The following is a 14,295-nucleotide window of genomic DNA, read 5'->3' as shown; positions in this document are numbered from 1 at the left end:
TGTTAGTGGTATGTCATATATTCATTGCTGCGTTCATTCATTTATCATATTTTTAATCCAATTATCTCTTGGTAGCTTATCTAGAAATCATTTGAACAATTTTAATCAAAGAAACCGTTTCCAGTAGAGCAAATATTTCACTGGGAGGGGGATGTAAAATTCAAATAAGTTTCAGAGGACTCCTCTTAAATATGCCCAAGATTAAAGAGCAAAAATAAAATTACCATTTTAAAATCCCACTTTGCAGCAAGTTGTTGGGTTTTTCAGTCCTTTGAGGCTTTAATTCATAAGTCAAAAAACTAAAATGATCAACTCTACAACTTGTGTTCTCTCATCAATGTTGCAACAAAACTTTTCTGTCTTCCATTGTATATTTAGACCTCTGAATCTCTTTCAAACTTTGATATCTTTAATAATAATAAAGTATATATACATATCTGAATAAAGTATTAGCAAGATTTTTATTCATGTGGTGATTGATGACATGATATAACAAACGATACCATACCATTGTTGATCTGCACTTATTCCTAATGAATACAGGTAGTCCTTGTTTAGTAACTGCCTCGTTTAGTTACCTCACAGTTATGACAGTGATGAAAAAGTAACATTGCTACCAGTCCTCGCATTTACAACTGCAGGTCTGTAAAGCAAAGGAAAGCTGAAATAACATCATAAACACAGTTTGGAGCTTCCAGGGGAGGTATGTCAAACTGAAGACGGCTCTGCAAAAGCGGCGCCAATGACCATGGCAAAGACCAAAGAACCGGTGAGTAGACCGGTTCCTTGGAACTCCTCCGAATAAGGAGAGGAGGAAAGATTGCCCACATTTGCTCTGGACAATTGCTCCTTGCAAGGAGACCCCAGAACATCAGTTTTCCATGAGTTTGAGCGCTGGGAGACAACAGGATCAGCCATCTTGCAACCACAGCTGAAACTTTTCAGGGACACGAAGTTCGCAAACCTCACTTTCTAATCACTTTTGGAAATAGCCTGTTAACTATTCCAAAGCTATTAGAGAACTTCAGAAGGACAGGTTTGAAAAGTCTCCGTCGGGTGATCTCCAGAGTTGATCTTCAACTCTGAACAAAAGAAAAATTAATTACAAGCTTAAGAACTTAATTTGAAATAAAACCACAAAAAGCAAGTAAGATTTTGATCTAAGAAAGTTAAAAACATTAAGGGTCCAGATAAATTTGGAATATTGACCTTTGCACTAAGATTTTGGAATTAACTATAAAAAAGTAAACCTCATGGGAAACAGACTTATTTTGATTATCCTGGCAATTGCAAGTCAACAAAGTGTTTATTTTTAGAAACTGGACACTAGAGGGGACTAAAGGTTTTAAGCAGAAGAAAAAAAAAATACAAGCCTGATGTTAATTAATACTGGGAATTACAGAACAATACAAAACATCAGAAATACTACAGGAGATCTTTGAAGAATGGAGCCAGAAGTTAGTAACTACAATATCAACACTATCAGTAATGATGTCTACATCAATGGTTCGACTCTGTCTAACGGATGTTAATGAAGGAATGACAGATAAGGAACAATTTTTATCTGATAAGACAGAGAAAGCATCAAAAATGGAACTACAAATGACAGGCTAAGAGAATGATTTAGAAAAGGATGCTTTACAGGATATACAAAAGAAACTGCCTGAAGTTTTAAAAATTAGAAGGGAAATACAAATGATAAACCAAGAGAATGGAAAATGTTTTCTTATTGGATCTACGAAAGGCTTATTAAAGCCTTGAAAAAATCTGTGCAATGGGATAAAGAGAAATCAAGTCCTATGACAATATTTCATTGAATTAAAGATGAAGACTGTTAGAAGTAAATGGAAAGAATATAAAGTTGGTTTGATCAAAGTTAAAATAAGACCTTTTTTTTCTTCAATGTTCTGGCAACACTATGGACTTTTTGCTGACACCAGGATTGAAAAGTTGATGTTTTATGGATTTGCTTATAGATAAAGGATGGGATATAGGATGAAGAGATACCTGCTTAACCTTATAGGGGGTGAAGTGTTATTAAATTTGTTTATACTTGTGATCAAGGTTAGAAGTCACTTTATATATTTTTCTTTTTTCCTGCACTTTTTATTCTTTCTCTTTTTATTCTCTTTCTCTAAGTTTAGTTTGTATTAGCTTCTACTATTGTAATTAAAATTCTTAAAGTTATATTTAAAAAAAAAGTTGCAGTGTCACTTAGCAACTGCTTTGCTTAACAACCAAGTTGCCAATCCCAATTGTGGTTGCTAAATGAGGACTACCTGATACAACAAATCATTGGAAGATCATTGTATTTTATATATAATTTTTATTAAATAAATTTTTAAAAGAATAAAAGCAATACAAATTTTGAAAGAAAGTAAAGGAAGTAAAGAAAAGTAATAATTTCTTTTATTAATAAAGTGCAAAGAAAGAAGTAGAGAAGAGAAAGGAAAAGGGAAGTTACAAAGAGGCGGCTTCTGGTCTTAACAGCAGTTACAAGTACACTTATATTTACCCTCTCTCGGGTGACAACATAATTTCCTTTTTTCTATAGTCTACCCTTTCTAGCCATCAGACCCATAAATCACAAGTTTCTTTTTTCTTTTTTTAGCAAAAAGTCCATCAGGGGTTTCCAGTCACTAATAAATGTAGTTATTGTCCTTTTTCTAATCAAACTAGTCTATTTTGCCATCACTACTAATTCTGTCATCTTCACCAGCTATTCCTCCACTGTGGCTATTTCAGTATCTTTCCATTTTTGTCCATATAATAATCTTGCAGCAGTTATCATATATAAAAACAACCTTCCATACTGTAACTCTTTTCTAATTGTCTATCCATTAGTTCCAACAAGAAAAGTTCTGGTTTCAACTGAATAGTAACCTTTAAAATTCTTTGTATCACTGTATGTATCATTGGGATATCCCTGGAATAATCATTGGAAGATCATTTTAGAAAACCATATCCAAATTAAAACATTTGCTATGTAGAAACTTAATAAATGACATTAGGTGTTGACTGTGTTTATACAATATGTTTAATCATGTCAGTTAAAGCAGCTACATTTGCAAAACACGGAAGCTTTTTAGTATCTGTTTAGTATTCTCTTAATTTGGAAGGAACTCTAGAATTGCTTTTTAGCTGAAACTATGTGAGGCTGGAGAAAGCCACAAGTACTTATGCTTCCATTGCTAATTATCATGTTTTACATAGCTTAATATGGTGCAATGGCTCATTAATCCTTACTGGGTGTTTTTGGATTGCTTTTCATTTCTTAATGGTGTACTTTTAACTGACAAACCTAATCCACCTGGATCTGATGTAGTATGATCCTAAACATACATATTCAGAATCAAATCTCCCTGAGTTTAGCTTAGTAAACATCACTATAATTTAATGGAGACAGAGTACAATAAAGCAAACCATAAAACCATGGAAAATTAGAAAAAAAGCTAAAACCATAGAATATGACTGAAGAATAATAGGAACACTGTTTAGCGTGTAATTTAGGACAGTCTTTCGACTTGAAAATGTTAAGCCATCTGATGCAGGCTTTCCTTGTTGACTGCTTAATTGCATGATATAATTTACTGTGGACAGATTCTCCAACAGCTTGTTTTGTGGTTGCTAAGTAGAAGGCTTTCCTGGTTATATTTAAACTGAATCACTGACTATAATGTTAAGAAAAGTATAGGGGGGTTTCTTCAGTGTATAATAAACTAGGTTTCTAAAAATAACACTTGATTGTTACAGTGGTTCTTGCTGACCTCTAAATCTAAAGAGCACATGGAATCTAAATAGCAGGGAAAACTCTCTAGTTCTTTTGATCATGAAACATTTTGAATAGTTAAGAATGGACTGCAACACTGCGTTTTCAAATTACTCTTGTCAGAATGTCTGCTAAAACCAGAATAGTGTTTGGAGGGACATTTGGGGAATAAAGATGACCATCAGACATGTGAATGTTATGCTAAATTATGCATAATTTACTGCATAATTACTACTGCATCTTGTTTTGGAAACAAGGTAAGCCATCACAAATTCAAGTAATGGTTTCATAGTTAGGTGCTTGCTCATTACCCATAGTAATAATAATAATTGTCGTCGTTAGAATTTCAGAACCAGAAATCAGATGAACAAAGGCATCTGCTACTGTAGGTAATCTAAGTCACTTAGTGCTTCTAAGTCACTTAGTGCTTCAGCCATTGCTGAGTGTGTCAGTTAAAAGGAGGGAAACAAAGAAACTACCTATTATCTCAATGTGTATCAGAGGATAAAAAAGAGTTAAGGATATTTATGAGAGACCAAGTATGGTCCATCAAACTCCTTAGACAAAAAAATAAAAATTGAAACTTTTCTAAGAGATAAAGTGGAAACTTCTCTTTGTAACTTCCATCCAAGAGGAAACATACATTATATGACCCATGAGTAAAAGTCTTACCAGTTAACATTCAGCAAGGCAAGGCATTTAACCAAAATTGATGGAGTGTGCAACATCATGTATGAAATGTCCTGATGTAGATCTGGACTCAGCTTAACATAAATTGGAAAACCTAGGCTAACTGTTGCCACCTAGTAGGAAGTTAAACTTTCTACAGTAGACTCTCAGTTAAACAGCACCCATGGGGATTGGTAGATGCTGGATAAATGTAGTTTCTAGTTGCTTGAGAGTTACTATTAAACCCCAATACCCACTAGATGGCAGCAAAGAGATCCAGATTTTTTTGCCAGTTGCTTAAGAGTGCTGGGTTTTTTTCTGGTTGCTTGAGAGCCAGTTTTTTCCGGTTCAATTTTTGTGCTGGTTGCTATAGTTCCAGTTAACTGAGAGTCTACTGTATATGATCAGCAGTTCCTCTCTTTCCAGAGTTGGAGAAAAAAGGATAGATTTACTACAATATATCTTTACCCTAATTTTTATAAACCACAGGTTAAGGAATTAATCACTTCTGCCCCACATGGCTGTATTCATACAACCCACTGAGCTAAAACACTGTTGGCTGGTATGTTACTCAGTGTACTGTGTGAACTTGCCCACTGTACTTTTGGTTTTCTGTGTTGCATGAACCTAGACAATTAGGTTAATTTACTAAATGTAGTTCACTTGATCAGGAGATAGCATGTTGTACAAACTCACTGTGTCCTCAAAGACAAATGGAAGCTCAAAGGAAGAATGGCCCTCATGAAAATAGTAATTTTATGATAGGGGAAAAAAGTAGAAGACAAATATTCTTCCTAGTGGCTAATTTTCTGTGTGTAAGGAATTTGCAACCTATCATCTGAATGCTGCATCATTTTATCCAATGTTTGAGATTAATGGGCCTTTATTAGTTTTTTTCTTCAATGTGAGGACTTCTTTTATTTAGTAAATACCTAGTAAATTCTATGGGGGATTTATTAGAATTATGTATAATTCAGAAGGTAAGAAGAAACAAAATATATTTCAAAACCAGTTCCAATCAAGCCAAATTGTATTTTTGAGTTTTGAGACTTTTCATCAGCTCAACAGCATCACAGGATAACCTTTGTTTACACTGATAAGACTATCCAAGGCTAGTTCTTACACTGATAAAGTTTGGTCTCTTAGCAATCAGTAACCTAGCTTTCCCCAATTTGGTGCTTATTAGAAGTGTTGGAACTGCTATTCACAGAATTCCAAATCAGAATTCTGGGAGATGGACCAACACATCTAGAGTGTCAGATTAGTGAAGGTTGAAATTAACTACTCATAATCTTCACATGGGCATCTATGGAGAGCAAGTGACATCATATGCAGAATGTCATTGTGTTAATGATGTGAATGATATACTCTATGTCATTTGCAGCATGACATAATGATGCATTTGACATAAATTACTTAATTCATATGATTTGTGCAGTGTTATGAAATGTGTAACCAAACACCTATGACCCTATGCCATAGTGAGTTCAATAAGCCACTTGGATTAAAGTTTTGCAATCTGTTTTAGGCAGAATATACGTTCTGAATGTTCATCATCAAGATCTCAAAGAATGTTCTTCAGAGTGTTTCATAGGAATGGTTTACATACACATCTTTCATGACCTCCTGACACATTAATTTCTAAGGAATAATGGCAAATTCCCTTTTCACAGAGAAAGCCACTCATCCAGTTGTTTCTAGATGAAGAATTAAAAACAATGATAGAGCAAACATCAGAAATTAAATATTTGTTCTTGTAAAAAATGACAGCAGGAAAGTCTTTATAGACCACCAAAGTTTTCTTCCTGGGCTAAAAAGAAGCCTATATAAACTTTTCTTTGTGGAATTCTGATTGCTGCTTTTATGAATAGTTGCGACACTGCTATAGTCTTGAAGAATCTTTAGATAATCTGGCTTTTAAAAACCAAGAGAGTTATTTAGACTGCCATGCTTATGGACAATTTATTATTATATGGAATATATGAAATAATATACCCCAAAGACATTGGAATTAGTGACAGTGGGCATTCTTGTTGGCAATTCTATAATATAGGATAGGCACAAGAAAAGGTACTCTTCTGTATCATGAGCAGCTGAGTAATATCTTTTGCCCAGCCTCTTGTTACATGGCTTAGGCTTCTTTTTATGTTAAAAACTGACTTTTCCTACATTGTAGGAAATCTCAGCAGCTAGCTCATCCTATATGAAACAATAAACTTTATCCGCTATCACTGTAATAGTGATTTCTCTTTGTAATCCTGTACCTGCATAAGTGGGTGGGAAATTTCAAATTCAGACTATTGGAGCTGTGAAACCAGGAAGCTGATACGATACACAAAGAACAGCACATTTTTCTGCATCCTTGAGAATAACCTGCAAGATCTACTAGTTAATAACTTTTCAAGCTGTGGTGTAAAGCTTGCAGTAATCCAAAGAGTGTGTGTGTATTCGCACATACACACAAAGGTGTCTGGTGAGAATATATAAACACACTCCAGCACACACTCTTGTGTGTCTCACCATGTGCTGTGTGGGGCAAGGGTGGGGGAGGAGGAACACTTAAGGCCATTGAATGAATGCCTCTGCTTAGCAGCTGTTTCAGCACTCAGCAAGTTGGCTGACTTCATGTGAAAGGAAGCCTTGGCTACTTTTCATGTCTTTGAAGCCAGTGGGGACCAGAAGAAGATCAGCATGGAAGTTGGGAATGGAGAAAAGATAAAGGGATGGGGGAGGAGCAGACAGCTCAGTGAACAGTAGTTTGTTTGCAAGCTATGTGTTTAAGAATCGTATATGGAAACTGCAGGGACACAGTCCTTGCCTTCAACCCCCCCTTTGAAAGAAGAGAGGATAAAATCTTTCCTATCCTCTCAGATTCAAGCATCCTTACAACCCTCAGCTCTTAGATCCAAGTAGGCAGTTGTGGGCACACCTGTTTTGTATGGACAGCTGCCCAGCAGTTGGTGATGTGCTCATCATTATATGCTACATGCTTGCATGGGGAAGCCTCATGTATATACACATCCCTAGCCGCACACATCAAAAGCTGTTACATTTTTGCTGTGGTTATATCTATTCTGTCATATCAGGAACTAATTACAACTCAATCGACACCACAGAGTTTAATGAATGAAAATAAGTCTGCATAATCTATTGGTAGAGTTCTCGTTTCTGATTTGTTTTTTCCAATAAATGTGACAGCACAGCACAACTAGGGGCACCCCAATGAACTTGGCCCATTGTGTTTATTTCAGCAAACCACATTTAAAGAAACTATGGATTACTACCATGCACAAATCCAATTCATGTGTTATATACATGTGGCTATTCTGGCAGGAGGGGCTTTAGAGAGGAGAGGTGATGGTACGTACTAAAGGTAGTAGGCACCAATGATGCATTTCCAAGGTCAGTGTGGGATTGAACTGCTTTAGAGGCAGAGTCACCCAGAGATTATATACAGCAAGAAAATACACGAGGAACGTCATCTACCATTCCCTCTCAAAGGAGTTTCTTTAAAAAAAAAAGTTGGAGCATTATTTTAGAGGTATTTTTAGGTGTGTCAGCCCCACTAGCCAGAGCAGACCAAGAAATCAACTCTACAGGCAGGCTAAAACTACTTTTATTGAGATTGGCTGTAATAATGGAATTTTGCAAGTCTGATTCTGCTGTACCTCCTCCTCCTCCTTGCAGTTCAGTGAATTAGGGAGGAGTCGGTCTGAACTGCTTCAAATGTTATCTCACTATTCTGGGCTTAAAAACGCTTCAGCGCCTTACCCTGCATATCTCCATCAAGATCATCTTCCTTAGTCTCCACAGTAAGCCCCAGAGTCTGTCTGCCCTGTGAGTTACAAGGTCTAAGGGGTGGGAAGAGAAGGCCCAAGTGTTGTGCTACGTTTAAGTGGGCACCACCAGTTAGCTGTTCCAAAAGTTGTACTCAACGGTTCTTGTTACCTGCAAATTCCAGGTTGGGAAAATGCCTGGGCCTCTTCCTGATCCAATGGGTGAGCCACTACTTCCACTCCACACTGTTGTTGCCTACAGATGGATTTTTGCTCGTTGCTACCAGGACACTGAGAGGCTGTCTGTCTTGATCTGCTCTGCAGCTTCAGTGTTGGCTGTTCTTCCTTGTGGCTCCTCATGGAGATGTGTTCAGAGATGCTACCCTCATTCTGGGGCAGTGCACAAATGCAGAGCCCCATGGTGCTGACTAGGAACAGGAGGAGGAAGCAGAAGAAGCACAAAAAAGGAGCCATCTTGAACCTGCTTTGTGGCTCAAGGGAGGCCAACTGCAGAGATGTTGTCCAGCCTGCCTGTTTCTTGTGTTCAGCTCAGCTCTGCTCACTCTACCGGGATCCCAGCCTTTTTGCAGCTTCCATATTACAGGTGGAGAGGATTGATGAGTCAGAGGCTACAACTTAGTTTCCTGTCATTCTAGGAGACCATCCAGTGATGTAGCAAAATCACAGAAAGGGGCTGGAAGGACCATATTGTTTTCTGGTCCTTCCCTGCCCCTGCCCCCCAGGGCTTTAAGGGTAAGAATGGAAACAGGAAGCCACCAGAAGACAAGCCACCTTTAACCTTCCATCTCTAAAAGTATTGGTGTGACTTTGGGTCATTCTGGAGATGGAGAAAAAATTAACCTCAATCCTACTTTTCAGTTTGAAAACTGAAACACTGTGTTGCTGACATGTGGCTTTTTTACACAAATTTGAACAATATAACATCAGAATGCTGGGAGGGGCACATACCCACCAGTACCAGAGAAATGCACAACTTTTTCTAGACCAAAGGCCACACCCACTGCCATTCTAGGCACAAGTCTAAAAAGTAGGGTGTGGCCAGAAATTGAATTTTATTTCATTTCATTTCAGTTTCAGCATCATTTACATAATGTCAAGATAGTCAACCAAATCAGCTATAGATAAACCACATTTACACATTATTCAAAGGAGACAATGCTGCACAGAGTCACGTTTAGTGAGATGGGCAGCTATATAAATTTGCTAAATAAATTCGCAAGGCAAGCTAGCAGCAAACCCCATACTCACTCACACTGATGATGTTACCTAGTCGGGCAATGAAATATCTGTAACCAAACAACCAAGCTCAGAGAGCACCAAGAATTCCACAGTTCAACCCTGAGCTACAGTTATTCTCTTCTATTGGAACATTAAAAATTGCAATAGGATAATAACTTCTGAAGATCTTGTGGGGACCTGCTCTGCACCTGAGGCTCAGCTTCAGCACCTCTGCTGTATAGGATGCGTCTTGCATCTGGACTCTACTGCTTCCAGTAAGTTTGCAGAACACAAATTGAGAAGGAATAGAAACTATCAACCAGGTGTTCAGCAGGGTTTAGCCACATAGGAACACAAAAGTTAGGATCCTTCCCCTCCTCTTGCTAAATATTTCTTGACTTTGCCCTCGTGTCTGTTCTTGCCCAAAAAACGGTTTCCAGGTGATGAAGCAGCCACTGGTTTTCTTCAGAGGGCTGAAGTAAGTGGGTTTTCCCCTGGTGGGGTAAAAGGGAAGGGACCCTCCACGGTTGGTTATATTAGGAGGCCAGAGCGGTAACATAAACAGGGAAATGTGTTTGATCAGGGCAAGGTGAGTTAAGTAATGCTGTGATCTAAAATCCCCTTGATCTCATTCAGGGTTATTGGATGACATCTTGCTCTTCTGATTAGTTACCATTTGGATGGGACTTGAAAGGAGTCATTAAAAAGAAATCCTACCATCCACCCTACTTGTATGTTTTTATGACTAATCATAACCATTGTAAATCAACTATAGTTGAAGAGGAACATGAGACTTGCAGTGATCTATTGTGGGGTTACCAGTTTACTGAAAAATTGGTCTTACAGGGCAATTTCTATGGGAAATTAATTTACTAGGCCTTCCTCATGTGAAATTCAAATCAATTATTGCATTTAGTTCTGGATTTGAATCAATATATAAATTAACATGCACAATTTTTTGCACATCTGTGTCTAATAAATTCATTATCCCAAATCACTTACATACAGACTCTAATTTCAGATGTTTTTGTGTAACACTTTATTAGTCCTTTCCTGTTACTGCCCACAAAATCATACTGGGAGTTAAATCTTACTTTATCACAAAAGAAATTGAAAACAAAAAGAAACCCTAATCTACTTTACCTTTTTATTTACCAATCATAGCAAGTGTACTGGGCACTTATACACACACATGACTGTATAAGAATTTAAACTGTACTGCACTGTTAGTCACCATAATTGCATTCTTGGTTCTCCTTAAATATCTCCAACTCCGTACTTCTGAGCTTGAAATTCCTGAAAGTCTTCTGGGATTGTATCTGAAATCAAAAAAGGAGATAAAAGACCACTGTCTACTGTAGTTATGGAACTGGTGAATCTTTTATTTTTAATTTGCAGGTTAGGAAATGGTAGAGATAGCTATAACACTTTTTAAAAAAATGAATTGTTTTCATTTCACTAATTAAATATGTATTTAAGAATGTCATTTCTTGTCTTCCAAATTATAATTCTGCTAAAAGGGGAGAGAGAGCTTCTATTGGAAGCAGTGGAAACTTCCCGCAATGCCACACAGATGATTTCTCAGATAGAACAGTCAAAACTTCCCTCTACATATTCTATAATCCCAATGAAAATTAAGAGCAGAGATGCACCTCCAATTATAAAATAATTTTAAAAAGAATTAAATAACAGAATAATACTTTATTGTATTTATATCCTGCCTTTTCCTTTCTCTGAGCAGTTAAGCTTTCCCTTAATTTTATCCTCTCCAGTTTGCTTGGGCTGAGAAAATGACTGCCCAAAGTCACTCGGTGATCCACAATGGTCAACAAGGATCTGAACCTTGGTTTCTCTGGTCCATGTCCAGCACTTGAACCACTATGGTTCACAGGCTCTTAGTGACAAATCTGGTGAATGACAGATTTAGTTTGAGTCCTCCAGCACATCATTTAGTGGCCATTTCAGTCTCCACACTATTTACCTATGACACATCTGCAGCAATCTACAACTTGGGGCTAACTTGCAACCAAAGCAAAAACTGTAGTCACAAACATTCCTCATTTCTGAGCAACTATTCCACTGTGGCTTCTCCCAAGGGAAGGCCAATAAAAATCACAGATGGTGGAGGTTGTGCTTTGAAGCTAGGTGGAAAGCCTTGAACCAATAATGCCCCATCCTGACTTTCTCTTTCCAAGCAAAGGAAGACACTGTTGTTTGGCCAGTTTGCTGCCAAAGAACCCCAGCTTTGGAGCTGAGGAGATATGGAATATCATCTTGCAACTGCTGGGTTGATCTGCTACTTCAGCACTGGAAAGTTTTTTTTTAAAGATTCTTTTAGTTAAAATAAATAAAGCATCATTTTTTTTTTTAACAAGAATACCTCTGGGACTCACAAAGGCACCATATGCATTCTTAGAAATGAAAAATGGTGGGTTGCTGCAGCCCAGTGTTTGTGCAAAATGGTGGTCAAAGATTCCTGTAACCATACTAAAGGAGTTAGCCTTTATTCAGTTGGTCTTTTGATTATGCAATGAAATAGATGGAAGAAAAATGCTACCGTTACAACGATACTTCAGATTGGACCAAATAATGTTTTCCTGAGAGAAGCAGAAAACACCAAGTCTTCCTCCACGCATGGTTGTGTCTATGGTTACTCCAGAATCTGCTACCAGTTCAGAACCTTCATAAAATCTTGCCCTTTTGAAATGGAAACAAAATTAAGTTAAAAATGTCAATCACTTGATTCCCTGTATAGCAACTGCCATTATGTTCAATGGAGCTTAACACAAAGGACATTATATACAAAATGTTTAATTTATTTAACTTTATTCATCATTATATTTATTAGAGAGTTGTGAATCAAGCAAGATTCAAGCTGAATCATCAGCTTGATCCTAAAAGTCTATTTGATTCACTTCAACTTTGTGATTTGCTTCAAAATATTGAATTGATTCGCTTATGAGTGAGGTTCTGTGGCAGACTAGATGTCCATGAAGGAGCGAGGACAGCACTGTGGCAGAGATCGGCAACTAGACAGTGAATTCTGGCTGGTGCAGTCTTTCCAGACAAGGAGAGATCATGAGATTGCCCACTTGCACTCCGGACAGCTGCTCTTCATGAGGAGACTGCAGGAACTGATGTTTTTGTGGTCAACTCATGAGTTGAGAGCTGAGAGTTGAGGGATTTCATTTTTTATTTATTTATTAAATTTATACACCACCCATCTCACTATAAAAGCAATTCTGGGCAGCTTACACATAGAAAAGGAACAAGCCGAATTGAATAAAACTGAAATTGGCTTGCAGGTGGATTCAAAAATGATAGCAAACAAGAAAGAGATGGAAATAATGGATTTACAATTAAACTGGATGATGATTTAATAATTTAAAAAGATAAATAATAAACCAGAAGATAATTGATTTATTATCAATAATAATTGGTTTATTAGTGGATAATTTTTTTACCGTGGATTTAAAAAGGGATTTGATGAAGTTGCCACACTGAAATTAAAAAAGAGGCTTGACAAAGTTGCCAAGAATTTTGAGAGAAGAGATAAAGAGAGTAGGAGAAATGTTAGAACTTTCTTTGAGGAATCTAAAGATTGTTGGGAGAAAGAAGAAAGAATATAAAATCAGTTTATTTGATCAAGGTTAAAATAAATGGGTTGCTATTTCTGGTAACGTTCAATGGTTTTTTGACTGGGATTAGATGACGATGTCTTAAAGATTTTGTTTATTTGAAGAGAAGAAATAGGGGGGATACGTTTAAATAGAAATGGATATATAAATATAAAAGGAAGGATTCAAATTGGGTTTAATAGATGTAGTTTGTAATAGTTATGTTGTTATTTCTGATAACCTTTAATGGACTTTTGCTGATTAATATGGAGAGATGAGGTTTTATAGATGGGTTTATAGAGAATGGGATAAGGTATGGGATGAAGAGTTGTTTGGTTTTTAGATAGTGATAAGTTGTTAATGTTGATTATACTTGCTGGGGATAAAAGGGGAGGTTTCTTTTTCTCTTCTTTCCTTTCTTCTTTCCTTTTTTTTCTTTTGATGATTAGACAGGATAGATTATAGAAAGTAGTGAGTCATGATATAACTTTAGAGAAAGAGGTAAATTTATAATTGTATTTATAACTGCTGTAAAGATTAGAAGCCACTTCTTTCTTTTTTCTTTCTTTTCTATTTTTCTTTTACTTTTTTTCCTTTCTTGCACTTTTAGCTTTCTTTGATTTCTTTTTCTTTTTTCTTCTTTCCTTTATACTAGTTTGTATTAGTTTTTACTTTTGTTTTTAAAACTTTTAATAAAATTATTTTCAAAAACCCAAATATTGAATTGATTCAAATCTTTCACACTGATTTGAGGATTAGATTTGATTAAAGTGTATGCACACACATGCAAAAAATCCCCTCACCTACCAGATTAATTTGAAGGCGCTCTATTCAATTCAGCAAATCTAACCAGTTGTGGGTATATGTATATGTGTGTAAACACACATGGATGCTAATTTGTGGGTGGGTGGGTACAAATACACACTAGTTAATACCATGAAGATGTGTATAAAACAGAAAGGCCCTTCTTGCCTCAAGGCTTTACCTAATATATCCAACCTGAGGCCTGTGTTGTAGGAACCAGCGATAGGAAACTTTATCTTTCCAGCCAACGTTTCGTGGGTCTTTCCATAGCAATCGGACTTGATCATTAGTATCTCCAGTGTGCCAAAGTGAATTTCTGAGGTGTTCTCCAGGCCCAGTCTTTGACTTAACAGCCTACGCACATACAAGTACAAAGACAAGTTGAAAAGAAGAAATATCCATCAGCATTTTTTTCTTAATT

The 14,295-nt window shown here is 36.7% G+C and overlaps 1 protein-coding gene across 1 annotated transcript in view; it reads right to left on the bottom strand.

Moving 5' to 3' along the window:
• Window positions 1-10,633: 10,633 nt before the first annotated feature.
• THBS4 (thrombospondin 4) overlaps window positions 10,634-14,295 on the bottom strand; it is a 42,331-nt gene continuing 38,669 nt past the window's right edge. The window contains exons 20-22 of the mRNA XM_063295572.1: window positions 14,056-14,228; window positions 12,011-12,150; window positions 10,634-10,772 (exon numbers count right to left, since the gene is read on the bottom strand). Coding sequence (XP_063151642.1) covers window positions 10,711-10,772; window positions 12,011-12,150; window positions 14,056-14,228 — 375 coding nt within the window. The 3' untranslated portion in view covers window positions 10,634-10,710. The remainder of the gene's footprint in view (window positions 10,773-12,010; window positions 12,151-14,055; window positions 14,229-14,295) is intronic.

Source organism: Candoia aspera, chromosome 2, assembly GCF_035149785.1.
Source record: "Candoia aspera isolate rCanAsp1 chromosome 2, rCanAsp1.hap2, whole genome shotgun sequence".
Classification (NCBI taxonomy): Eukaryota; Metazoa; Chordata; class Lepidosauria; order Squamata; family Boidae; genus Candoia; species Candoia aspera.
The sequence above is the reverse complement of the archived record's forward strand: the minus strand, read 5'-3'. Positions and strand labels throughout refer to the sequence as shown.